The sequence below is a fragment of the Colias croceus genome, chromosome 4, assembly GCF_905220415.1.
Source record: "Colias croceus chromosome 4, ilColCroc2.1".
Taxonomy (NCBI): domain Eukaryota; kingdom Metazoa; phylum Arthropoda; class Insecta; order Lepidoptera; family Pieridae; genus Colias; species Colias croceus.
The window spans coordinates 12751061-12778217 of record NC_059540.1 but is presented as its reverse complement, the minus strand read 5'-3'; the positions used below and the strand labels follow the sequence as shown (position 1 = coordinate 12778217).

Genomic DNA, 27157 nt, shown 5'->3' with positions numbered 1-27157 from the left:
AATAGAACATAGACTTACAAATGTTAGGAGAGTACAATAAAAGCTTAAACAATCATTTAAAAATAATTTATTGCGTTATGCCAAAAGTCGTAGAACAAATGTTGTTACTTATGATGTTAGCCATCTTGTCCTGCGAGGTTGCCGGTGTTTTACAAATAACCCTGTATATAAAAATGAATCCCTATTCCACATCACGCGTGAACGGGTGGACCGATTTCGATAATTTTTTTTTTTTATTATATTCCTTGAAGTACCTACGAGGATTGTTCTTATGGAGAGAAAACGTAAATAAGTACCACGGGCAAAGCCGGGACGGACCGCTAGTAATATATAAAAATGAATCTCTATTTCATTTGGACACGGCATCACGCTTGAACGGATGAACTGATTCTGATAATTCTTATTTTGATGTGTTCGTTATTGTCAGGAGAAGGATCTTATGAAAGAAAAATTCAACTGCGCCAAAAAATGCGAAAAACACAACAAACTTCACGGAAATCTCAAAAGTCTTTCATTTCTAGCTCATACAGGATTTTATAATGGTGTAAATTGTAAAAAACGATATAGTTACCCACCAGACGGCAGACACACGTAGATTCTGCGCCATTTTGTGACTACAGTTTAAATTTGACGTAAGACTCAGATCAAATAAAATAAACCAATTTTGAAATGCGAAAGGTCATTTAAACGATTTTTTGATGGTCAGATTAATATCAAAGAAACAATATTACCATTTATTTCATCACCATCATCATCATCCCATATACGCTCCCACTGCTGGGACACGGGCCTCCCTTAAGGGATCAGGGACCATTTATTTACTTACTAGCTTCCGCCCGCGACTCCGTCCGCGCGGATGTCGGTCTTCGCGTGGATGGTTTATTTCTCCATTTTGAGTAACTCTGACAATGACATCTTATAAATACTATCTTGGACCCAAATACGGCTAGGCCTATAATAATAGATACCTACGCAACGTGTGTTCGCGGTTCTACAGAACAACGTCTATGGATAAAACTGAAAAATTAAGATTCATTTTTTTTCTACGTATTTTTCCAGGATAAAAGTATCCTATTTTACGCCCAGGATAATAAGGTATAATTATACCAAGTTTTATTGAAATCGAACCTTTCGTTTTCACGTGATGTCTTCACATACAGACAGACAAAAATTTATTAATCACATATTTGGATTTGGTAATTGGTATCTATCGATCCAGTAACACCCCCTGCTATTTATTTTTTCAATACATATTTTCAATGTACAGAATTGACCCTTCTACAGATTTATTATATAAAGTATGTATGTATAGATGTGATATTACTAGCTTCAAATCTATCTAGATAGATATAAGAATATTTTAAGATCCGACTGCAGGATTAGTACGTAATTAAGCAACTAAGTATTGTATATATAACAATTAATAGACAAAAATAACTTTAATTTGATATATTATAGGTAACTAAAAGATGTAGCTACACGATACGATAAATGTACCGAAATCATACCTGTTTGCACCTGACTTCGAAGAGGGACGAGGGTGGAAGAGGTGCGGCCAGGTGCGCAACGGCAATCGTGATTTTTTAGAATCTTTTTATAATTAATTGCCGTGATGTAGTCGATGTAGCTTTTATTTAAAAGTAAGTAAGTGAACGAAATTTTTTTCGAAACACAAACCAAAAATAATTAAAAATACCAGCGGACAAATTTTGATAGGCTACATGGTAGAAATCTATTCTCCTAATTATAAATTTACCTAAAAATTTGGGTTTTAGCAAAAATCCGATAAATGCCCTAATCCCGCAGTTGGATCGAGATCCGTACTAGAAGTCCTTATGTCATTTCAGACTACACAAAACTCATCCAGATCAGATCAACCGCTAATAATTTATTTGCTGCCCTCTGGACTTTACTGAGCTAAAGTTATCCTAGTTTAATAGATATTTGTGGAAAATGCTGTTCTTCATGAGTACCTAGTTACTAAAAAACCGCAAGCATGCTGCATGCACACTGAAATTCTGTAGATAGGTATCAATAATATATGTAATTATATAATTTGTTTTGTGTGTCTAGGAGGCGCGACCATGACAACCTTGAACTAGGTGTATATTGTGAAGAAGTGATTTGCATATAATATACGTATATATATAATATGACGTGTGCGGTGTGAACGAAATCGATTTGAATTGTAATATTGTTCGGAGTAGGTATTATTGTTGTTTTTCCGACATTTCTCTAGCGTCGGTTGTTTGCGCATTATAATAATATTATTATCTTGAAGTCACAGAACCAGTTTGTGGGAGCGGCTGCCGACTGGCGAGGCGCCTATTCGGCGTCCGACGGTCCGTGTCTCTATGATCTGCCTGCTAAGTGCTAACTACTTACCTATCTATTCATTGACGCAAACGATTACTTTTGTAATATTAGAATATAAATTTCGAAATTGTATGACAATAGTATATGTACTAATATTTTACATAGCCTAGGTATGTGGGGATTTCATCAACTTGAAATGTAGGAACCAAAGTAATTATCATAATAAGCTATAGGCTATAGGTAATTTATAGCCCAGACTTTAGCCTAGTACTTATCTAATCTGTGCCTTAGCCTTCACCTCACACCTGTGATGTCGTAGATACTAATTTATAGGAATACCTATAACTACCTATGTCCTATAAATAAAAGTAATCACACTGAATATTTCTCATTTATTTATTTATTTATTTTGGTCTACCAACGTTTGTTTACATTACATATAAAATATCAAAATACACATACACAATTATAAGATCAATGTAAAAAAACACTTATAGGTAAACACAGCATGCGAAAAATAAGTTTTAAAGTATACAATTACACCAAACAATTTTATTAGTGAAAAAAAAGGAAAACCAATGATTATAGATACTTATATAATGTACTTAATCGATCCTATTCCTTAAAAAGTGAATTAAATGTTTTGCGGAGCTTTTTGGGGGAATCTACAAATATATCAAACATCTGACTGTAGTCATTTACAGTTTTACAAATTCTCGGAATGGGTGAGTTCCGACCCGATACGGTTCTGCGTTGAGGAGGACACAGCGGCAACAAAACCTTACGAGGATATCTGGAAGTCTTTGAAGCAATTGGGGGCAATCGATTTTACCATTGAACAATTTTAAGGCAAAGAGTAAATCAAGTAGTACCCGCCGATTAGAGTAAATCAAGTAGTACCCGCCGATTAGAGTAAATCAAGTAGTACCCGCCGATTAGAGTAAATCAAGTAGTACCCGCCGATTAGAGTAAATCAAGTAGTACCCGCCGATTAGAGTAAATCAAGTAGTACCCGCCGATTAGAGTAAATCAAGTAGTACCCGCCGATTAGAGTAAATCAAGTAGTACCCGCCGATTAGAGTAAATCAAGTAGTACCCGCCGATTAAATGCTCATGCTTATGATATGAAGATTAAAATATGCTTGTAATTTAAAAGTGACAAGTGAAACAGAAATAGTTATTTCCCCGGGATCCTAATTCCTATTGATGGTTGATAAGTCAAATGTACATAGAAAAAACAGTTTGTACATCGACAGCTTCTCGAAGTGCAAGTGATTCTTTTTTGTCAGAAAGAATTGTTGTCATTTTTTAAAATAATTGTTCCCATTTTTAATCTAGAGCAGCTTTCCTCCCATCAAAAACTTCGTCGAAGACATGAATGATGAAAGTGCTGATGAATAAATAAAAATAATCACTAAGAACCAGTGAGGTACCGTCGGGTTTCCTATAGATAATTAAAATATAAAACCTGTTAGGCTTGGAAAGTTACAACTATTCATTAAGTAGACGTAGTTAACTAATAAATAAACTATGACCTATTATTTTGAGTTAATACTCTGGTGGTATCTACCCGACCAAAATAGGGGTTGTAAAGAATTAAGGGTAGGTATGTGGGGAACAACTGTACATCTTTATTATAGGTTTATGAATAAATTATCATGACAGGATTATATTTTGGTCTCAACGACGTTGGGATAAAGAAATTATTAATTGACTTAAGGTTTTAATAGTTATTAATATTTAAGTAGGTACCTAATTTATGTTCCATACACATTCACAGAATACCTTTATCGATAAGCACGGTAGTTTAGCATAACAATATAATATTACAGGTTTTAAATATAAAATAAAAAAATAATAAATAAAAAAATAATAAATAAAAAAGAGTTTATTTTCTCACACCAGTTACATAAATAAGTATACATTTTCAGTACATATATATATAAGTGTGAGACTGGTGCCTAAACTAGGTAATAAAAATTACCTGTATTTTAGGTCACCAGGCCCCCACTCCTCACTTCGTTGGAACCTGTGGTTGGAACACATTTTCATTATTCCTATAATTTGTTGAGAGAAAACAAAAAAAAAATATACTAGAAATAAGAAAAGAAAACTACAAAGAATATACCACTATTATACCACAGTTGTAACCACCAGGCAAGAAAGCAAATGTTTTGTTTATTTTAAGAATTAAAGATACAATTATTATTATGTTTTTAACTAAAATAAATATTAATATGAAATATTCCAACTAACATCTTCTGTCTTCTTTATCATCAACCTGGTCTATTGAATAAATATTAGGTATATTGATTATGGAGATAATTGATTATCGTTATGTTATTGTCACAGTTTATCAAAATAGAACAGGTTTTTTTTCTTGAACTGGTTAGAGATAGCACCCACAGACTAGACCCTGTATGGTGGGATTTTGTTACCAATTTTCGTTGTTTAAATTAATAATATGAAATAAAAAATTTGTAACGCCTCCCATATTTCAATGAGCGATACGCAAGCATGCAAAAACGCAGAGGTCTCAAACATTTCAAATATTGTAATTTGTATCTTGCAAGATCTTGCAGTACCTACAATGATGGATTAGTATTTAGTAGGTGTTCCATATTTGTATTTCGATATATTTTTGTGAATTCACGTGTCCCTTTGTACGTTAAGTACATCGTACAGACAATGAGACCGCGGAATACGATCCACTGATGTCGCACTTTTTATTATATTGAATCTTAGTATTGAATTATTTTAATATACATATTAAGGGTAATACCACAGACTAATAATAATATACTACGTATGTAATACCTACTATACGAGCGGTTTTCCCGCCGCGGGACTCCGCTTCTGAACCGCACTAGTCACAATTTAATATGAAAGTTGTATGCTGCATACTACACTGCGCGGTTTCCCGTCGCGGTTCACAGGCGGGACAAATACGACCGCCGCATGCAGCGTCAAACCGCCGCTGATAACCGGCGCTTTAAACTACACGGGCGGTTTCCCGCTACATTACATCATTCGGCGCGGGACCTTGGCGCTCGCTCGTGATGTTCAAATGGACAGAAGACAGCGATAAACCGCGTCCCGTGTAGTTTGATGGTCTGCGGCAGCTTTGGCGAGCGGATTCCCGCGGCGGGAAAACCGCTCGTATAGTATCACCCTAAATCAGTTCGCGCACAGTTGACAGATATATACCTACTACGTACATACAGTTAGGAAACTAAGCCCCTGCGATGAAATTATGACGTATAGCTATATAGGGCTGTTACCTTTTTGATATTTAAGTGATATCAAAAATAAAGGAGGAGGTTATCAATTCGGCCTGTATATTTCTGTTTGCTTTTTTTCACAGTTGATTTTGTGGTAATTTTGAGATTAAAACCTGTTATAATACAAAAATGGTGTAGCCTAAATACCTATGAATTTATAAGAAGAAACAATCCGAATTAATTATACACCTTGTAAAAGTAAATACGTTTTTATCAGTGCTTTATTTCGAAATCTTGTTTTCTTATGGACGCCGAAGGAGGCCGAAGGCTATTTAATGTACATACCTAAATTATTTATAATGCTTGATATTTGTATTATACATATATTCAATAATTATTTTAAACCAGAATTTACAATACTTGTATGTAGGTATACCTACTAAATTATTTTTAAAACGATTAATTAAATTAAATTAAAAAACACAAAATATGCAAAAATAAATTGAAATTATTATTACACGAGCATAGAACCTCTACCTTTTTGTTTTAGGAAGTAAAAGAAAATAGTTTGACAGGCTTAGTGATTGACAAAGTGGAGACGCCACGTACGTATCGATAAAAAAATAAAAAATAAATCGACGTGTGGCACTCGGGGACTGCCGCGGTAAAGCTATTGCATGCTATGCCTTCAAGCCACAACTCCGCCCGTCGGAGTGGGGAGCGTGAGGTTTTTCGTTACGGAATTTCTCGATTCGGTCCCCGCGCTCAAGGCCCGCGATAGAAGCTATGCAATAGCTTAACAATAATAATTATAATATCTATCTTTTTCTTCCCTAATATTTACGTAATTATGCACATAAATTTAAACAAGATTTTTTAAGGTTTCCATTTTTAGATTGCGTAAAAATAGTTGCGATCTTTAAGCAGAATGGACTCCTAATATTGATTATTTGAAGTTATCATTTTGATAGAAAATAAAAACCTAAAATTAAAACTCATGCTGCCATATCTATAGAAATTAAAAAATAGTCTCTTTTTAACTTGTAGTGAGATACGGTATTTATAAATATATTTATTGAAAGTGCTACAAACTGAAACAATCGATATTTATTTAATGAAATTGACATCACTTTAAACTTTTTTCTATACTGAACGTATCTTTGTCATTCAAAATCTGTGGATGTGTCAACCGCTACTATCGATCCCCCTCAATACCCTCGGCCTCGTAAACACGCTTGATGGGGGGGGGAGAGCCATTTCGAACATTTTGTATGAAGTTTCCTTACTGTATGTACTTATCTGTATATTGTGGTTCGCGTCTCGTGTGACAACGTCTTGACAAAACAATGTCCAAATATAGAATTTATAATTGGTGCACGAGTCCGACCCGCACTTGGCCGGTTTAATTTTTAATTGAATAGTGAGCACTTTGAAAGATCTCCGGCAGCATCTTTGTCACTTCATGAGATTGGATCATAACGAACTTATCATTTTATTTATCTAAATCTAAAATTACAACACAAAGATTCTTATCACTTCGATAAGATTAACAATTAAATAAAACACCTCTCTCGCCCACCATAGTATATTATAGTATTTAATATTTATCTATGCTTACAATATTTATTTTACAATACTGTACCTAGGTAATTTTCAATAAATTTAAATAATTAAAGGAAATAGACATAAAGGGACGGGCGTCGCCTAGGTGTCTAATTGTACTAATGGATAATGGGAACGAGGTGTCGTCGCTACAGCTACAGTGTGTCGTATTCGGGTTGATCTGGTCACGAGGTCGCGTGCAGCTGCGCGCGGCGGGCCGCGGCGGGCGCGAGCTGCGCGCCCCGCTCGCACCCGCACGGGGCCAGCTCGCACGGCGCGCACCCGCACGGGGCCAGCTCGCACGGGGCCGCGCGCCACACGCACCGGTACAGCGCAGTGCACACGCACGACCCGCTCAGCGGCCCCACCCAGTACACCTGCGCACACACGACACACAACTGTTATTTACACCCGGCTCTACTGACACGATTTCACGAATAACACGATCTAGATATAGGGAGAGACGTAAGGCCCGCGATAGCCGCAAATTCGGTATCCTGCCTTTTCGCAGAAAATATTGTTCGGCAGATCGGCTTTTTATACATTGATATTATGATAAAAAAATGAAACTGTATATCGCATGCGTATCTTTTGGCGAAACCCAGGTCTTGAACTAGCCTAAAACAAACAAGTTTTTTTTAAGGTAACAACAGAAGTCTTAGATAGGTAACGAAGCCAGAAGCGAATCGATTTTGTAAAAGGACACAGTTATGTCAGGTTAGGTCCTATTAAAGATATTACATAATTATTTAACGAAATCCACCTAAGTTTGGTAAACCATAAACAACTAAATGAATATTACGCAAACCCAAACATTCTGCTACTTAAAAGTTGGCATTATAAAAAGTGTCATTATGTAAAGCAGACCAAACGTATAGTTGGTAACTGTGAGGTTGGGAAATAAAACAAACTGATATGATAAGTTGGCAAATGATTATAGGGCGAAATAAAATTCTGTGAAGTAAAATTGACAAGTGAAAATATGGCAAACAATTTTCGGCGAAATGGCCTACGTGAGCCTTCTCGTTCCCCTGACCCCTCAGTTGACTTAAAGTGATACGAGTAATTTGTTTTCTCTCGGTTAGACAATAATTTGGTCACCCATTGGTGTTCCCAGCGCGCGGCGAGCAGCGCGGGCGCGAAGCTGCGAACCGGGTTCATGCTGGCACCCGATATCTCGCCCTGCAATGTTACACGCTTAATCATGTGAAACAGAACTGTTACAATAGAAATTAGGAGTCTTAGTGTTCGTCAGTTCCTCGTGTACGTGCGCGCAATAATTATTTTAATTATAAATTATTTGTCGGTCCACGATGGATAACAAATATTAATAAAATAAAATTTCAAATGGCAACCGTCGCGTCGACGTAAGGAGATTATTATTATATAAATTAAAATACTAGGCTACACACTTTCACATCGTTTGATAGCTTTTAATATTTTATCAAGAAAATATTTGAAGTGTTTGGACAGGTGCGTGAGAGACTACTGTTAGTGTTCAAGTGTTCACCGCAGTCCGCAAACAGTGTACTTACGGCGGCGAAGGTGAGCGCGGCGACGGCGAGGCCGATGCGCAGCGGCCACGAGTCCCGCAGGCGCCGCGTGCGCGCGTCCCACGCCGCCAGGTTGGCCAGCGCCAGGCAGCCGCCCAGCGCCGCCTCCACCGCCGCCGCCTGCCGACACACCGCACCTGCACGAGCTTGCTTGCGTAGCGCCCGCGTCCGATACCAAACGTGTCGTGTCCGTGTCGGTCGTTCTTTTGGCGGCAAATTCATAACTCATGGGCTTTTCACCGACGAATAAGTTATTTGTTTCAATAGGGTTCCGTACCTCAATAGGATAAAACGGAACCCCTATAGGATCACTTTGTTCATTACACGTTCATTGTTGTCCGTCTGTCTGTATGTCAAGCTGAAATTAAGTATACGGTCTCTTGAAGCTATGAAAAATAAACTCAAAACTCAAACTCAAACATTTATTTATTCAATTAGACTTCTTTTAGGAGCACTTTTGAAACGTCATCATTACATATTTTAACATTTACCACCGATTCGGAAAGCAGTATCTACGGAGAAGAACCGGCAAGAAACTCCATAGTTGCTCTTTTTAATCATGTCAGTTTTACAATTTAATTTTAGAAAGAAAGAAAGAAAGAAAATACATTTAATCACAAATACAACATTTTAGCTTACAACTAATACATTTAAGAAAGAATAAATATTAGAAAATAAAAAATAAATATTACATCAGATATATTCTAGTACTAGCTTCCGCCCGCGACTCCGTCCGCGCGGATGCTGGTCTTCGCGTGGATGGTTTATTTCTCCATTTTGAGTACCTAACTCTGATAATGACATCTTATAAATATCTATTGAACCCAAATACGGCTAGGCCTATAATAAAACGCAACGTGTGTTCGCGGTTCTACAGAACAACGCAACGTCTATGGATAAAACACAAAAATTAAGATATTTTTTTTCTGCGTATTTTTCCAGGATAAAAAGTGTCCTATTTTACGCCCAGGATAATAAGGTATAATTATACCAAGTTTCATCGAAATCGAACCGTTAGTTTTCACGTGATGTCTTCACATACAGACAGACAGACAGACAGACAGACAGACAAAAATTTTTTTAATCACATATTTGGGTTTAGTATCGATCCAGTAACACCCCCTGCTATTTATTTTTTCAATATTTTCAATGTACAGAATTGACCCTTCTACAGATTTATTATATGTATAGATTTGGTCAGTATTTGTGATAAGGTGGACTACTCAGCATTTGCCTCTCCGTATGGAGAGGCGCCGGTTTTTAGTAGTCCCCTCGACTTGCTACGCTTGGAGCACCAGAACGGTTTTTTGGGTGGTTAAATAAATAGCATAAACGCTTATTATAATTTTGAGATAGGTGAATAAAAGATAAGTAAGATAGTTATAATTAAAATAAAAAAGAAACAATATATTATATGTCTAAATATAACAATGAAATGTACATACACATATAAATATACATAATGATATGAGTGTATACATTTAGCGCTATTAGGGCTGGATGAGAAATTCAGCAAGCACAACTTTTCTGTACTGATATTTAAAACTGTGCAGTGTTTTTACAAATAACTATGAACATTATAATCATAATATGCCAAAGAACTGTCCTGTGGTTTTTACGCGACAACCCTCCATGGGTTTTTATCGTCCATATATTCCTTAATACTGTAATAGGCTCTCTGAATAAGTACATTTTTTATATAAGTTTTAAAGGGCATTGAAACTTTCTGGCATATCAAACCCGCCGCCATTTTGATTTTTTTTCAAAATCGCGGCGCACGATTAAAGTGGTATGTATGGATAGAGGACACATAGACAAACAAAAAATGTCTAATAACATAGTACCCTAAAGCGTCACATTACCGAGATATTTGGAGGTAAATAACAGTTTATTGGAAGAAAGTAGGTAGATTCATTACATAAAAACATACATACATTACATAAAAATGTAAGTAATGTAATGAATACCTACTTTCTTCCTGTAATAATAATAATCTACCTGGGAGTGATTATTTGGAGATAATATCATGCATATATACACGTAATAAGTCTATTTTTAGTGTTTGTCGTACTCATAAGTGAATATTTACCTCCAAATATCTCGGTAATGTGACGCTTTAGGGTACTATCTTATTAGACATTTTTTGTTCGTCTAGGTGTCCTCTATCCATACATACCACTTAAATCGTGCGCCGCGATTTTGAAAAAAAATCAAAATGGCGGCGGGTCGATATGCCAGCGTCCATACAAAAAGTTTCAAACCCCTTTAGAACTACTAAACTCTTTAATATTATGAGGAATTCTGTTGTAAAAGCGTATACCTTGACCCATAAATGAATTTTTAACTTTAGCTAGCCGGAAAATTGGAATTTCAATTTTATTTCTGTTTCTTGTGTCATAACAATGTCTATCTCCTACTTTTGTGTGTAAATAAGCGTTATTGTGTACATATAAAATATTATTAAATATATACTGCGACGGTACAGTAAGGATACCAGTATTCTAAAAGAGATCTCTTAGTGAGTTTCGTGCACGCAACGTAGTATAAATATAGTTTCTATATCTGCAGCCCTGCCCCATAGTAGAATTCCATAGGACATAACATAATGCTATGAAAGTAGCTAAAGTAAACCAATCTAGCCGTCTCTTCATCGGTGAGATGCCTTATTCTTCTCACTGCATATTATGCAGCTGAGCTGAGCTTAGCAGCGGTGGTGGTAACATGGGCCCCCCATTGTAGCTTCTCATCTAGTGTCAAACCAAGAAAAACAGTAGATTTCATACCTCCCCGTTTAAAATAATATTCCTTTTCACCTTTTTTACATTTGGGAGGATAAATTCTACACAATTTGTTTTTTTTTGCATTTTAATTATTAGCATTAAACCAATCGGATATGCGTAAAAGAGCAGTTTACTTCGTCAACATTTGTGTCATGTCTATCCACATTAAATATTAATGAGGTGTCATCTACAAACAGTACTATTTCACACATATCCTGCAAATAATAAGGTAGGTCATTAATATACACTAAGAACAAAAACGGCCCTAAGATAGATCCCTGCGGAACACCTATGTTAATCGGCGCACCGCAAGATTTCTCTCCATTAACGACAACGGTTTGTACCCTGTTCTGAAGATATGAAGCTATGAGATCCTGAGCTAAACCTTTGATACCATAAAAATTTAGTTTCCGTAATAGAGTGGAATGTTCTACACAGTCGAAAGCCTTAGAAAGGTCGCAGAATATCCCCAAAGCATTCTTTGAATTTGTATAATCCAACAACAACAAATGTACCTATATAAGCCAACGCAATCAAAAGATACACCCATTTATGCTGCTAATTTCTACATTCGCAATGGAATCAAAACCGTGTACACAAAATCTGGACATTTGGTAAAAAGCAATATCTTAATAACATAATATTGGGAATAATTGCGAAAAACAAACATGATTTTTTTACAAAAGTTCCGCCGTTTTTTGATAATAACGTAATACCTACTTTTCGCGGAAGCACTGTAGTTTTTCTTTTAATGAAAGTATTTTTCATCGCTAGCAAGTACTTTTCCCCATCTTTCAAGAAGTATGTATACATTCGGATTCAATATTTGAAGAACTACTGATATGCTGAGGCTATTCACGAATGTACCTATTTTTTGATATTTTCAAAAGTTGTGACCCGTTGCCCCGACAGAACATATGACAATGACACATAAAATTTAAAAACTCTCTTCCCAAGAACCGCTAAGTACATGCGTTGGCGCGTAAATACGCAGCGTGAGCTTTTTCCTCATGAATATTTGGTTTTACTGAGAATATTGACTCATGGCCAAGTGGCCCCCAGGATTTTTTTTAAGATTATCATAATATATCAATTAACAATTTTCATCAACAGTAACCATTCGATGGAAAAATTCTTTTTAGTAACTAGTTAGCAGTATTATTACTCATGCATTGTGGGCGTACAACGTGTCACGCCTTCCACTACAAAACAGAAGTACCATAAAAGTTCCCACAAATCGTCATTTAGCGTCCAATTTGGCTCAAATTTAGACATCTTTGGATGAAATAAAAAATACAATGCTATCATGAAGTTAATAATATGATAGGAATATGTTGTTCTTGAATGAAAAACCCCCCACAGGCAAAGGAAGAATTGCTAAAAACATTAAAGTTACAAGTTACTACCTACATAATAAAAAATAGGTTTTTTTTTTGTGGGGTCTCTCGATGTTAGCCAGAAGGGCTTCTACATCTTAACACGAATACGTGGGTGAAACGAAGGTTCACCCTAGTAGGCGGTACATACGGCTTGGGCTGTCGCTTTAGTGGAGGAGGCCGGAAGGGCCCTAGTCGGACGGGAAAACAGGTTTGTTCAGAGTCCTCGGTGCGCGAATCATACTCGCATTTAGACTTTTTTTTATATTTTTTCACACTAATTACGTAATGATAACATATTATAAAGAGCGTCACCTGGTAGAGCGGCACGCGGTCGGCGGGGCGCGTGAGGCAGGCGGCGGGCGCGGCGCCGAGCGCGGCGGCGGCGGCGGCGCCGAGCAGCGCGCCGGCCAGCTGCGCGCCCGCCAGCAGCAGCGCCCGCGCCGCGCTCTCGTGCCCGCCCAGCGCGCGCGCCAGCGTCACCGCCGGGTTCAGCTGCGCGCCCGAGATGTGGTCGAAGCACTGCAAGAAGTGCGTTCGATAGATAGTTAACACCCTGAAAAGACTAAGTTAGTGGTAGACCATATTATGGACTAAGCGGCCTCAAAAAATCGTTCATACGACGATAAACACCTACTCTACTGATATAAGAAATAAATAAAATTATAAATACTTACATGTAAGTACTTACTCATTTTATTTACAATTAAGAATAAGTACCCCGTGAGCTGGGACAGTTATTTCGTACCTGTTTACATACTTTTTTTATTTTACTTTACCACGAAGACTTTTAAAATAAAATATAATAATAGCTTCGGTGGCGGAAGAGGCGCGATGTACCTGCACGACGAGCGCGACGGTGAGGCCGGCGGCGAGCGCGCTGTGCGCGGGCGGCGGGCGCGGGGCCAGCGCGTCGCGCGCGGGCAGGCACGTGAGCAGCAGCAGCAGCGCCGCGCCCGCCAGCTCGGCCGCCGCCTGCCGCCACAGCGCCGCCCGCCCGTGTCTCCCCTCCCGCCGCATGCTCTTCTTGTCCTCCAGGCTTTTCTTCACGCAGATATCATACTCGCGCGCTGTATAGCATGTAGGTACGATAGGTATAGTAGGTACATTTAGTACGAATATCGCGCTACCTTCGATTTTATTTATAGCTGATGGTTCGGTAGTAGGTATAAGATTTCTTCTAAGACAGGCTGATTTAAAATCTACCACTCTATGAACGGTTGACTTTATAATTTCTTCAATATAATGCGTTAAAACTAATTCGACATCAAACCGGAGGAAATTACCTACTTTGTTTTACAAATTTGAAAGTCGTTTGAAGCACGAGATACTTTATAGTTGCAGTGAAAATTAAGGAAAATCTACAATGTTTTTACGCAAATCAATCGTGAAAGTACTCACAGTCTGTCATCACGCAGGTCGGCCCGTCGTCGTGTTGGTCGTGTACCATTGCTGGCGATCACAACACATTTACCCAGTGCTCTGCTCGGATCACTCTATAAACATTGATATCACCGCTGGAGCTGTGTAATCTAATGTAATTTTACGACGTTATTATTGAGATTAAGGATTTCAATTCCTCGTCTTCTTATCAACGTCGTACAAAACCATCTGAAATACTTCGAATGAAAAATAAGGCAAATTTTGTTAGTTTTTGAGCTAGCCAAACGCAACAACACGTCATTAATTATGGCATGTTTGCTCTCGCTGGCGTACACACTACGCAGTCTCTCAGCTCTTTATCTTATGAAACAATATCGTCTAATATTTGCCGAGCGCCTCATCGAGTAGTTGCGCTAAACATCACCTGTCGATAATGTTTACTCGGCTGAGACACCAATGCGATCATCTTCACGTCCTAATTAGGAAGTGTCACCGATGCGCTATATCCGCTTCTACCGGAACTAATGTGTCTATGATTGTTGATATACAAATTACCCACAGAACAGTAAGAACATAATAGAAGTGTTATAATGTCATCATTAGTATGAAAACCAGTGTCGCCAAACCCACACATTTAAACCGATAGTTATACAGTACACTACAAGTAAACTATGCCTTTGATTGGACAGCTTAATTTGAGTAAAAACTGACTTAGGTTATAAATTCAGCATTTCAATATGTACCCTAACGAACCAAGTTACGGTTTATTTTAGTATAACATCCCTAGGTATATTAGCTGTTTTGTTTCTCTTTGCTCAGAAATTCCAAATTCGAAAACATTCAGCTATTCCACAACAGATGGCGTTGGTTTTCAATACATATAACTTTGAACCTCTACACATAAAGATAAGGTTGAAATTTGTGTCACTCTAAATTAATGACATTAACTTGACATTAACCTGATGCTATGCTCTAAGGGATGTCAGCCTTGTTATCGATAATTCACAAATAAATATATTTTTCTGCATTTTTTTTTCTTTCTATTATATGAGTATAGGATAATGTGTCACATTTTGGAGTATGTTTATTACTACTAAGTACGTCTTTTCATATTATTATATTTAAATAAAAAACGGAATAGAATAGTATAAATCTATATTTACAAAACAAACAGAAAATATGCATTATTTTAAATCTTGGAACTGCCGTAGGTTTGATGTATCGGTGGCCTTTGTTAGACTGCTTATTGCTGTTCGGCATCCAGTTAACTCGTCACGTTGCATTTATTACCCATTTCTTTTTTAAATTAGGCTCTTTCGAAAATCTATAAATAAATAGGACAAATGAAAGCTAAGGAAAAATAGAATAAAATTTAATATTTGAAATGTTTGTCTTTTCTAAAGTATCGATACTGTCGATATGCGCCACATGCATCACTAATCCGACATTCGTTTGTTTATTTCAATAATATTCCAGAAAGTCTTGTTTGCTGTTCAATCTATATTAGTACTTATTTCTTATGGATTAAGGTTCATTTTGACTTAATATTTTTATAAATTTTTGACAAATTACGACAAGCGAAGTTGTAACATAAAATATATTTAAAATAAATTAAAATAAGACTTACCTACCGATGGTATGAAATGCCTCGATTGCTGATATTATTTCGTCTGCTATCATTTTTCCACTCTAATACCGAACAACACGCTCTAAATAATGAATAAATATGGAAATAAGGTTTGACAGTTGACAACCGACTCGAATATTTTTCTGCGCACAACTGAGAGCGAGTTAGGTGATCTTACCTTACTAGTGACACGTGGGCCACGCCCACATCGCACTTCTATTTTGTTCTTACTGTTCTGTGAAATTACCTGTTTCCCGAATGATTATGAGCACATAACGAAAAAATTTTTTTTTTTTTTGAAAAATTAATTTATAGTTGGAATTAGAACGTTTTGGCAAAATAAAGATTTTGTTTATTTATAGTTCTAGTACTTAGATGATCAGTACGATTTCGTTTACAACAAGTTGACAAGTTTATCGCACTACTTTAAAAGGTTTTGTAGCGAGACATGCAAATATTGCATCTAATTAATAAATTTAATGATTACAGTCGATTATACATTTAGACTATTGGATATAAGTGAGAAAAGCCTCACTTTACACACATTATAGCGCAGTAACACGTACCCTTGGCTATTTTAGTTGTTATATGACACTGTTACACTTTATTGCATAATTAATTGCTTTATGAGTTTTCTCGATAAGATGAGAGAATTTTACTCTTTGCGATGGTCTGTCTCTGGGTGTATGTATATTGGGTAAATTTATTTCGACATGTCGGATACAGTGAATAAAAACACATAAAAATATTTATATTAAACGTTTATTGATTTTCTCTTAATTAAGAACTTATCCGCTACAAAATACAAAGTCATAATATTTAATAAAGATTCAAATAAACTCGTAGAGAATATGCAGGGTGGGGCAGAGAGGTCGGGAGCGCAGATTCAGCGGAGTGGGGTCAGGTGCGCGCGCGTTATGCAAAGAGGGGTCGGCGGCGCGGGTTTGGTGGCGCGGGTTTGGTGGCGCGGGTTTGGTGGCGCGGGTTTGGTGGCGCGGGTTTGGTGGCGCGGGTTTGGTGGCGCGGCCTAGGGGCGCGGCGGCAGCGCGGCGTCGAGGTCGCGGCGGCGCGCGGCGAGGCGCTGGTGCAGGTAGCGCGCCACGCCCTCGCCGCACCAGCCCTGCGCGTAGAACGCCGAGCGCCGCTCCTCCTCCGGGTTGCCGTTCGCGTTGCCGCTCATCGTCTGCAAACACGCGCCGGTCAGCCCCGGCGTGGCGTGAGAAACGTAAAGTCACAACAATACAGGGTCGCTTAGGAGTTTGTCGTTACGACTAGATGACGCAAAGACGTTATACTACAAACTAGGCTGTACACCGTGGCACCAAAACCGGGCCGAGTGAGAGCGTTTTTCGTTCCAACTTGTCTCTTTATAACTAGACTAGCTTTCCGCCCGCGGCTTCGCCCGCGTTTTCAAAGAAAAACCCGCATAGTTCCCGTTCCCGTGGGATTTCAGGGATAAAACCTAGCCTATGTTACTCGTGGATAATGTAGCTTTCGAATGGTGAAAGAATTTTTCAAATCTGCCAAGTAGTTTCGGAGCCTATTCAATTCATACAAACAAACAAACAAACAAAAAATCAAACCTTTCCTCTTTATAATATTTGTATAGATGAACACCGTAAGTTATAATTTTCATTCGTAGCATAGAATAATACCATTTTTATCGCAGTCTTATCTCTTACGTGCCATACGATTTATGCCAATTAAAACTAAATAAGGGTAAAATCATCTCCTATGCGGACGATACTGCGTTGTTGTTCCATGGAGATACTTGGGACGAAGTTAGGATAAATGCTGAAATCGGTCTTCATAAATCTAGTCTGTGGCTTAAACAAAATGTATTAACCTTAAATACATCTAAGCCTTCATTTATTAAATTTACTACTTCCCGTATTAAAGAGCCTAATCTAACAGTAAAGATTCATACTTGTAACTCGGCTACAAATAAAACATGTTCATGTGCACATTTGAATCAAGTTACATCTTTAAAATATCTAGGTCTCTTAGATGCGAAGTTAACATGGCAGCCACATATTAATATGATATCATCTAGAGTTAGAACACTTAATACATGGGTCTTTAGAAACCTGAGACATGTGGCAGATAGTAATATTCTACGAACTGTTTATTTTGCTTTAGTTCAATCTGCCATTGGCTATTGTATTGGGGTATGGGGCGGAACATTTAAAAGCACTATGCTACAACTTGAAAGAGCACAACGGTCTCTACTCAAAACAATGTTGTTTAAGCCTTATAGGTTTCCAACAACAAAATTATATGAGATATGCCAAATACTGTCTGTAAGGAAACTTTATATTTATCATGCTATTATAAAACAACATGTTACGACTCCTTATGACCCCAATAAGTTTCGTAATAAACGGACATGCACAAATGTAACTGATCCTGTGAGGTGTCGAACTGCTTTATTGAAAAGACAACACAGTTTTCTTTCTGTACATCTATATAATAAAATTAATAAATTGCTTGATATTTGTCCATGTACTCTGCGTGATGTAGAAGTAAAAATTTAAAACTGGCTTTTGACTCTAGATTACGAAGAAACGGAAAATCTTATAACTTGAGTATATAGTACCCACTATTACACACACACACACACACACATACAAGACCTAAACACCAAAACACACACATGCATGCCGGAAAAAAAAATTTCTACTTTGATTTTTGTTTGTAATACATTTTTATTTTTATTTTTCTTATTGGCATTTCTTGAATACTCTTTGGAAGAGTCCTTAACAATAATATTGAATTTATTGCAAAAATTAATCAATCTTTTATGCATACACTTTTCAAATATTTTTGATAGAATGGGTACCAAGGTAATAGGGCGATAGTTATTTACGTCATGTTTGTTGCCTTTTTTAAATAACGGCTTTACTATCGATTTTTTAGAGCCTCTGGAAAAATCCCCAATAAAAAGGAGGCGTTTATAAGATAGGTGAGAACATCTAAAATTTCAGCGATACATGACTTTATCACTTTCGTATTTAATCCATCATAACCCACAGAGCCAGTCGATTTCAACGAATTTACTTTTATCTTTACTTCATCAGTCGTCATGGGATTTAGATACATAGTATTCGTATTGAAACTAATATTACTTTTATACCTAATAAAATTGTCATTTCTAATGGTTGAAACTGAATTTATATAATGTGTATTAAAAGTATTAGCAATATGTGTAGGGTTTGTAATTGTAATATTGTTGTATGTTATTGTATCTATGAAATCTATGGTTTTTTTTTGACGTGACAACGTCTTATAAATTGGTTTGCCGGGTGACACTTCAAGAAACTGCGTTACGCTCCGCTCACGTTATGCGCTCACAATGAGAGCGAGTGAGAGGCACGCGTCCCTTCCACTCGGGCATGGTTAGCCCGCCTAAGAGCGAGAGAGACAGACATAAAAAGTCGTTGTCACGTAAAACTTTCGCCCGTATACCGACTTTACAGGCAACCAATTTTTTTATTATTTTTTATTACTTTCCAAACTGCTTTAGTTGTATTAGCACTGTTATGTATAAATTTAATGTTAGCTAGTTTTTTTGACTTATAAATACATTTTTTCAAGACATTCGAGTATTTCAGATATCTAATTTTATTACATGCATTTTTTGTTTTATAGTAATTGTATCGAAGTAGACGCTTTGTTTTACAACTTTTTCTTAGACCCTTACTGATCCAATTTTTAGGTACATTGCCGATAGTGTTCAGTTTGATTTTAATATACGGAAAGCAAAGGTTATGAAAAAGGCACAAATGTTCATGAAATGTATTAAATGATGCGTTAAAATCTATCTCTTCATAAACACAAGCCCAGGAGAGACTATTTAGACATTCCCTGAACTTTTTTATATTATCGAGGCTATAATCTCTTTTAAAAGTATAATGTTTAAATATTTTTTACCGATTTATTTCGTGAGATGGTGCCAAGTCATACAAAAGTCATGGTCACCCGAACTACCATTTCTACAAACATCAATGATTAACCAATCAAAATAGTTGTCAAAACGTTATACAAGAAATTTGCTTTTGAAGACTTCTCGCTCGGTTAGCTTCCGCTTATCAGGAAAAAGCAAACTTAAGTATTAAGTTATAAATTATATTTTATCAAAACAAACGTTTTTGGTGTACAGTCTAGTTAACAGTAGGTATACATATACTATATTGTAGTCTTTGAGATGGCGGCAATGAATAAGGCTCAGGTTAGAGAGAGATGGATCATAGCAATCTTATAGACCAGTGCAGAGCGTTCTAAATTGTTAAAATATAACAGTAAAGAACAGACATAAAATAGAAATGCGTGCTTTCCGGCTTTCCGATGTAACAAATTACTTCATGGGTCAAGGCTTTTATAAAGGAAAATCACTGATTTGACAGATTTTGTTAAAAACGCTTTATATATTGAGTCTGGAGAGTCTTCTAGTATTAATGAATTATGGAAGATGGCGAATTATGTAAAATTGTTATCGCACCACAGGACAGTTCTCTGGCAAAATCATTTCAAAATATGTAAAATATGACATTGCGTTGATTGAAAAGGACTAAGGAGTTTCTTGCCCGTTGTTCTCTGTAGAAAATGTTTTGCGCCCCGGTGTTAAATTATTATTTTGCTCTTGCGCACGCGATGGTATTAAAATAAACAAAATTTTAGTTTATTATTTTCATCCCTCGATTTTTTTTGTATACCTAATATCCTGAAATCTTGACTTTTATGTATTAACCAGTTTACTTTTTTCGTGTTATATTGATAGTCTATCAAAATATTCTAAATAAAATAATATTCGTTGAAATGTCACTCCATAGTAATTTTTTTCAGAAAATGGAGAATTCAAGATTGAATATTAGGGTGATGTTTTGATATTGAATCAAAATAAAGAGAATTTATTTATTCCACGAAGTTTGGTGAGAATTTACATTTTTAGCTCTGAAACATTAAATATTTAAAAGCTTTTTTTTCAAATATTTTTTTAGGGTTTCGTACCCAGAGGGAAACGGGACTCTATTACTAAGCCTCCGCTGTCTATCTGTCTGTCTCCAGGCTGTATTTCATGAACCGTGAAAGCTAGTAAGCTGAAATTTTCATTAATGATGTATTTCCATTGCCACTATAACAACAAATACTAAAAATTAAAAAATAATACTAATGGGGTTCCCTATACAATCCATTCTAATATTATAAATGCGAAAGTAACTCTGTGTGTCTGTTACTCAATCACGCCTAAACTACTGAACCAATTTGCATGTTTGGTATGGAGATGGAGATATTTTGATACCCGAGAAAGGACATAGGCTACTTTTTATTGCGAAATATGAACCACGGGCGAAGTCGGGACGGACCACTAGTTTTAAATAATTTTTAAATTCAGATAAACATTTTTGTAATTAAGCCAACTATGTTTTTAGCGGCAGCGGTGTTTATCCTCATAGCCTGTACATAAAGAGAAAAGCGGGTCACCTTGAGGTCTCGCGCCTGGCTGAGCAGCCACTTCTGCGTGAACTGCTGCGGGTCCTTGCTGAAGCTCAGGAAGAACTCGCGGTTCGTCTTCAGCTGGTTGATCGTGTCCACCTGGCAAATAGTTATTTATGCAGCAATTAAATCGTTATAGTTTTATCGACTAGCGAGTGAACGAAAGCGTATAAACGTCGAACGGGGGACTCACGGTCTCGTGTATCTTGGCGTCGAGCCCCTGGATCTCGTGCTGGTTGGCGGTGCTGAGCAGGAAGCTGTTCATCTGCGCCTTGAGCGAGTCGTCCACCTCGACGTCGATGTCGTAGCAGGCCGTCTGCTTGGCGTCGTGCGGCGGCTCGACGGAGATGAGGTGGTTGATGACGATGGGGTCGGGCGCGTGCAGCAGCGGCGCCAGGCGGGCCGGCACCTCGGCCAGCTTCAGGCGCGCCGTGCCGAAGATCTGCTCCAGGTACTTGTCGCACAGCACGAACTCGCGCTCGTGCGGGTCCTGCAGGCGGTGCGTGCGCACGTACTGCCACAGCGCGTTGACGATGACGGGCCGCGCCTGCGTGTGCACGCCCAGCAGCCGCGCCAGGCGCCCGTCCAGCTTGAACTGCAGCGGCTGGTAGTCCAGCAGCAGCAGGATGGTGCAGCGCACGTTCTTGTAGCCGGGCCGCTTCACCTGGAAGCCGTCCGTCTCCTGCGTGGTGAGCGTGCGGTGCCACTCCACCAGGTGGTTGTCGGGCCCGTACAGCTCCTTGTCCAGCTCGATCACCAGCGACTTGAAGAACGACGAGAACTTGCGCTTCACCTGCAACACCCCGCTCCGCCGTGTATATGCGTGCTCCGACATCGGAACGTAGTGTACGAATTCAGAAAAAAACTACAGAATAATAGAATATAATATTCAATATGGTAAAACAGTAATTATATTAAAGTAGATATACCTTATTTGGATCATTTTTGGAGTCATCCAACAGGCGCCCTTCGACTCTTAACTCCCAAGACGCTACTGCATTATCACCTTGACCTGTAATGATGGACAAATATCAAATCAAATTACATATAATAAATCTACTCTTGCTGCAGTAGATAGCATACGACCAAGTCATATCCTTTAAAAAAATTTACAGTATGAGTGAAGACTGTTTTCTTAATTAAATTCTATACATAAAGTCCCCCAGAGGACCCTGTAGTCAATTTAACGAACGTCATGCAATCTATAACCAGCGGACAATGCAAAACAAAAGTTGAGGAGTTATGAGGGAACAGATGAACGTCAAAATCATAACTCCTCTTTTGCTTCGCCATAGTCGGGTAAAAAGTAGTACAAGGATTAATTTGTTCAATTCAAACTACAGGAGCAAATTCGGGGGGGGGGGGAGCTATTTTTTACAATAATAAAAATAAAAAATAGCATACACACCCGGGTAGAACGTGTTGGAGATGAAGATGCGCAGCTTCCTCTTCTGCTTCATGGGCCGCTTGAGCGCCTCCTGTATGTCGAGGCGCTTGCGCATGATGGTGGCGTCCAGCTTGCGCTCGAACGTGAGCAGGTCCATGTAGGCCTGCGACTCGGGCACCAGGTCGCGCACCTTCTGCGGCAGGATCTTGTCCGCGAGCCGCTTCTTGCGCTTGCCCGCGCCGCCCGCCCCGCCCGCCCCGCCCGCGCCGCCGTAGCCCTCGCTGGAACGACACAAACCCTCCATCAGTGCACGTTTGGTACTGGTAATATTATCACTATTTTTTCCTGTTGTTAAGTACGCTGTACTTCCTCTTGGCAGAATATCAGCATCATGGTTTTTAGAATTATGACATTGTGCTGAGCCAAGACCTTTTCAGGGAACATCGTTTTTATTCTTCTTTTTTTTGTTTTGCCAAATTTAAATGTAAATAGCCAGCGAGAACTAATACATGGATCATAAAACTAGCAAAAATGTATCAATGAATATATGAGAGCTTTGTGAATGAACAAAAAAAATATTTTTAAATTCATTCATTAATTATGTGACGTGGACTCTTACCCGGTGTAGTGCTGCGGGCGCTGCTGAGGCGGCAACGGCGGTCGCGCGTCGGCGGGTCGCTTGGCGGGCTGCGGCGGCGGCGCGGCGGGTCGTGGCGCGGCGGCGTAGGGCGCGGGCGGCGGGCCGGCAGGCGCACCCGCCGCGCCCGGGCCTGCCGCGCCGCCGTACCCGGGGCCCGCGCGCACGCCACCTGCCCCTGGGCCGCCCGCCGGGGGCGGCGTGAACCCACTGCGCTGCTGCAATCACGAGACACGATTATGTTATGATGTAGCTGACCTGTTCCAATTTCACAGTAATTAAACAATATTTCATTAATATAAGTTAGAAAAAATTTTAAGAGTAGAATAATTTCAATCACAATCAATCAATCAAGGGGGGTTCAAACACAAATCACACGCATGTGTCAAACGAATTTTCTATACCATAATATTATGTTTGTTTTTTATATCATTAAATCTAAACACATTAAAAATAACTTTTACCTCTTACAACAGGAGGATTACTCTAATAACAATACAAATATGCAGGATACAAAATTATTTAGCATAATATTTTATTTTATAGTAATATCTTCTTTCTTTTTCCCTAACGCCTTATTTTTTTGCTCACCCACCTCCTTTTAATGTCTCTCGTTACATATTATTACTTACGGTGGCCTGGAAGAGATTGCTATCTAGCGATAAGGCCACCGTTTGTACACATTATTTTAATCTTATCTGTACTTTATGTGTCTCTATTTCTTTTGTGTGTGCAATAAATAATTAAATAAATAAATAATATATTATACAATTAATTAAATTTTTGTTAAATAAAAATTAAGTAAAATAAAAATTTTGTTACAGAAGAAATTTTTCCAAATACTTTTTAGTTAGATTATAGAACCTTCATTGTAAATATTTCCCATGCTAAATAATGACATATTATTTTGAAAATATTAATTCTTTAAATCAGCACATACTCAAGTCTCACTTTCTGAAGCGCACACCACATGATACCTAATCCAATGTAACTCGGATAAAAATATGATTAGTATACAATACTCTTAATTTGGTTCAGAGTAAAAAAAGTTTGTTTCTGTGCATAAGATAAATCTAATGCCTCAAGTTATCCATATTTGATTGCATCTCTAGTTTCAAACCCTTTTGTCTTTACTGGAAACAATCCAATATAACTAAACATAAACATTTTAGACATAAGTTAAAAAATTTTGTATGCAATAATGCATCAAATTTTACCTAATAAATTTTGTTTTCTTCATAGCCATTCATACTTATAATTGTGATAAACAAAAAGCTACTTGTTATATTTTGCAATTTCGTTTTAATATTATAAAAACAATTCTAACAAAATTAAAATGCTGGCACAGCAATTCACATGTTTCAAGCCGTTGCATGGTTCATTTATTCTCAAGTATGTATAGTCTAAGATTTTCATGCATATGTAAGTTATTTGGTTTGTTTCTTACTTACAGAGTTGAAAGAGCCTATTTTTAATAGATAATAAGGGTTGACTTTAGAAACTTGCGGCACGAATGTCGGCGTGATTTTTTTCGATCGATAATAATGCCCCGAAACATACATTAGCGGCTTCTCGTGCGGAAACGTGTAATTACAGAGAAATCTTAATTTTAATTTTTGAGATTATGTTCAAAATTGTTTGAGTTACATTAACAAAACTACCTACAAGAATTGTGTTTGAAAGAGATAACAAATGTCAAAATGTACATAAAAACCATAGTTCCTTCATAGTTCATTCAAAAGCATGTTGCTGAGGGACAACAATTCATACAGACTATTGGCAAGTAGTATATGATTGGGGCAACATGGGTATGTTTTTAAAAAAGTTAATCACTCAGACCCAGACAACCCATTTGTTGCCCCTGATGGGACTCGTACTCAAAGAATTGAGTCCCAGTGGCGTGTTGTATAGAGATTTTTTAACAACACCCAAACTTCGATGATATTATTAAAGAATATAATATGTGGAGACGCTGATTGGAAAAAAATAAAATTGATCCATTCATTGCCCTTGTAAAATGTATCAAACATGTATAATTATTAAAAAAATGTTTTTTTTTTATTGTATGTACATTGCACACAAATTGTTAGTAACAGAACCAAATCTGTCCACCCCGATTCCACGTGGTACTTGTCTGTCATACACTAGAATGTATTAAAAAAGTCGGAGGCGCGGAGGAGCGTGGCACCCGCGTGAAGACTCCTGCCTGCAACGAGGTACATGGGGGCAAGCGCCACATTCTGCAGCGCCGGAGCAGTCAAGAAAGCCCATAATCTTCAGTATATTTCTAACTACATTTCACTACATAGTACAAAACAAAGTCGCTTTTTCTGTCCCTATTTGCCTATGTCCCTTTGTATGCTTAAATCTTTAAAACTACGCAACGGATTTTGCGGTTTTTTTTAATAGATAGAGTGATTCAAGAGGAAGGTTTTAGTATATAATTTATTAGGTTTTAGACAAAGCGGGCGAAGCCGCGGGCGGTAAGCTAGTATAAATTTAAAAAAAAATAGAAGGGGGGTTTCCGCACCCCCCCACTTCACAGGGGGTCTCCCCTTACCTCCCCCCTCTCTTTCCCTCCCCTCCCCCCCCTTAATTCGTGCCGCAAATTTCTAAAGAAATACCGATAATAAAATTGCATTACTCTACCATCATACTCACTGGAAAGTTAGGGCCCGCGTAGGGCCTTGGCGGCATGGGAGAGCCTTGGGGCTGCGCCGGGCCCGGGTAGCGCTGCTGTGGAGGCATCGGGCTGGAGGGCGGTGCGGGACTCGGCCCACCCGTAGGAAATCTTTGTGCCATGTTGTGAGATCACTAATAAACTTATTTCATACTTCAAACACGCGAATAGTAGGTAGGTATTAAGTTGTCACTGAGTTTGGCCTTTATTACACCGTACAAATAGCATCAAAAAGAGTAATTACAATAAGCAGCTTAGATATTATCAAAGTCTTAATAACTCTGATAATGATTTGACCGCACTAATAGACAATTTACATTTACAAATATAAATTTAATGTTCACTCGTATTCGTATGTTATCAAGTTATTGACATTTAGTTGACAGTTTATCGTAGGGGACGCGGACGCCATTTTTTAAAGTAGTAATGGATGATAGTCTTTTGATCATTAAACCTGTAATCACAGTTACTGTGCAGTTAGTGTAATCACAATAAAATAAATTATTGTAATATACATTACTAAATAGCAGAAAAAGCTTTTAATCACTTTAAATGCTGTTCACATAATATATTACAGTCATATTATTGACAGTCAGCATCAATGTGGCTATACTTTATCCCCTCCGCAGTGGAGGAACCACACAGTGGCAGGTGTAAACTTTTGCGGATTTGACCAAATACAAATCGTCTCTAAAATCTTATTAAAAATCATTCTAGTTCCCTCTAACCTACCGTGGTATATATACAGAATAGAAAGAGCTACCTATAGAATCACATGACTTGCCTATTTGGTCGGTTTACTGCACGTTTACTGGTTTTTATGCTGTCAAAAACACGGCAGTTCAGTCCACTTTTGAACATATTTGGAGAAAAAATATTTACGCATGGTGTATGAGATTTTTAGCTATATTATTAGGAATATATGTAAGGTTTCATAATAAACTAAATTTCGTTTGAAAAATGTTTCATTTTTATAAAATAATCAAAATTAGTTGACATGACAGTATTACATTTTTGACCATCAATTATTAAAGCTTATTTTTATTGCTCACTTCATACATGATGAATATAGTCGGAAATTTAATGAGGTTTAATTATTTCT

The 27157-nt window shown here is 37.8% G+C and overlaps 2 protein-coding genes across 2 annotated transcripts; both read right to left on the bottom strand.

Moving 5' to 3' along the window:
* Positions 1 to 6704: 6704 nt before the first annotated feature.
* Positions 6705 to 13841, bottom strand: LOC123691032 (aquaporin-like; the record flags this gene model as incomplete). Its single annotated transcript, XM_045635208.1, has 6 exons — positions 6705 to 7516; positions 8241 to 8321; positions 8675 to 8916; positions 11780 to 11987; positions 13164 to 13370; positions 13689 to 13841. Coding segments are annotated over 6 exons (1083 nt in total), but the record flags the coding sequence as incomplete, so codon positions are not given.
* Positions 13842 to 16753: 2912 nt separating this feature from the next.
* On the bottom strand, positions 16754 to 26420 carry LOC123691267 (brahma-associated protein of 60 kDa). The gene is made up of 7 exons (XM_045635567.1): positions 26037 to 26420; positions 23358 to 23593; positions 22760 to 23019; positions 22281 to 22363; positions 21545 to 22144; positions 21340 to 21450; positions 16754 to 17041 (listed from the first exon to the last, which is right to left on the bottom strand). Exons 1-7 carry the CDS (start codon positions 26175 to 26177, stop codon positions 16886 to 16888), a joined length of 1587 nt encoding a protein of 528 aa, XP_045491523.1. The 5' UTR covers positions 26178 to 26420; the 3' UTR covers positions 16754 to 16885.
* Between the last annotated feature and the right edge of the window lie 737 nt (positions 26421 to 27157).

Excerpts from the sequence above, each read along its gene's own strand:
- LOC123691267 (XM_045635567.1), bottom strand. The coding sequence starts at position 26,177 with ATGGCACAAAGATTTCCTACGGGTGGGCCGAGTCCCGCACCGCCCTCC. Across the intron at positions 22,145-22,280 it reads CCAAAAATGATCCAAATAAG|GTGAAGCGCAAGTTCTCGTC; the intron begins GTATATCTACTT and ends GGGGTGTTGCAG. Across the intron at positions 17,042-21,339 it reads GCCAGGCGCGAGACCTCAAG|ACGATGAGCGGCAACGCGAA; the intron begins GTGACCCGCTTT and ends GCGTGTTTGCAG.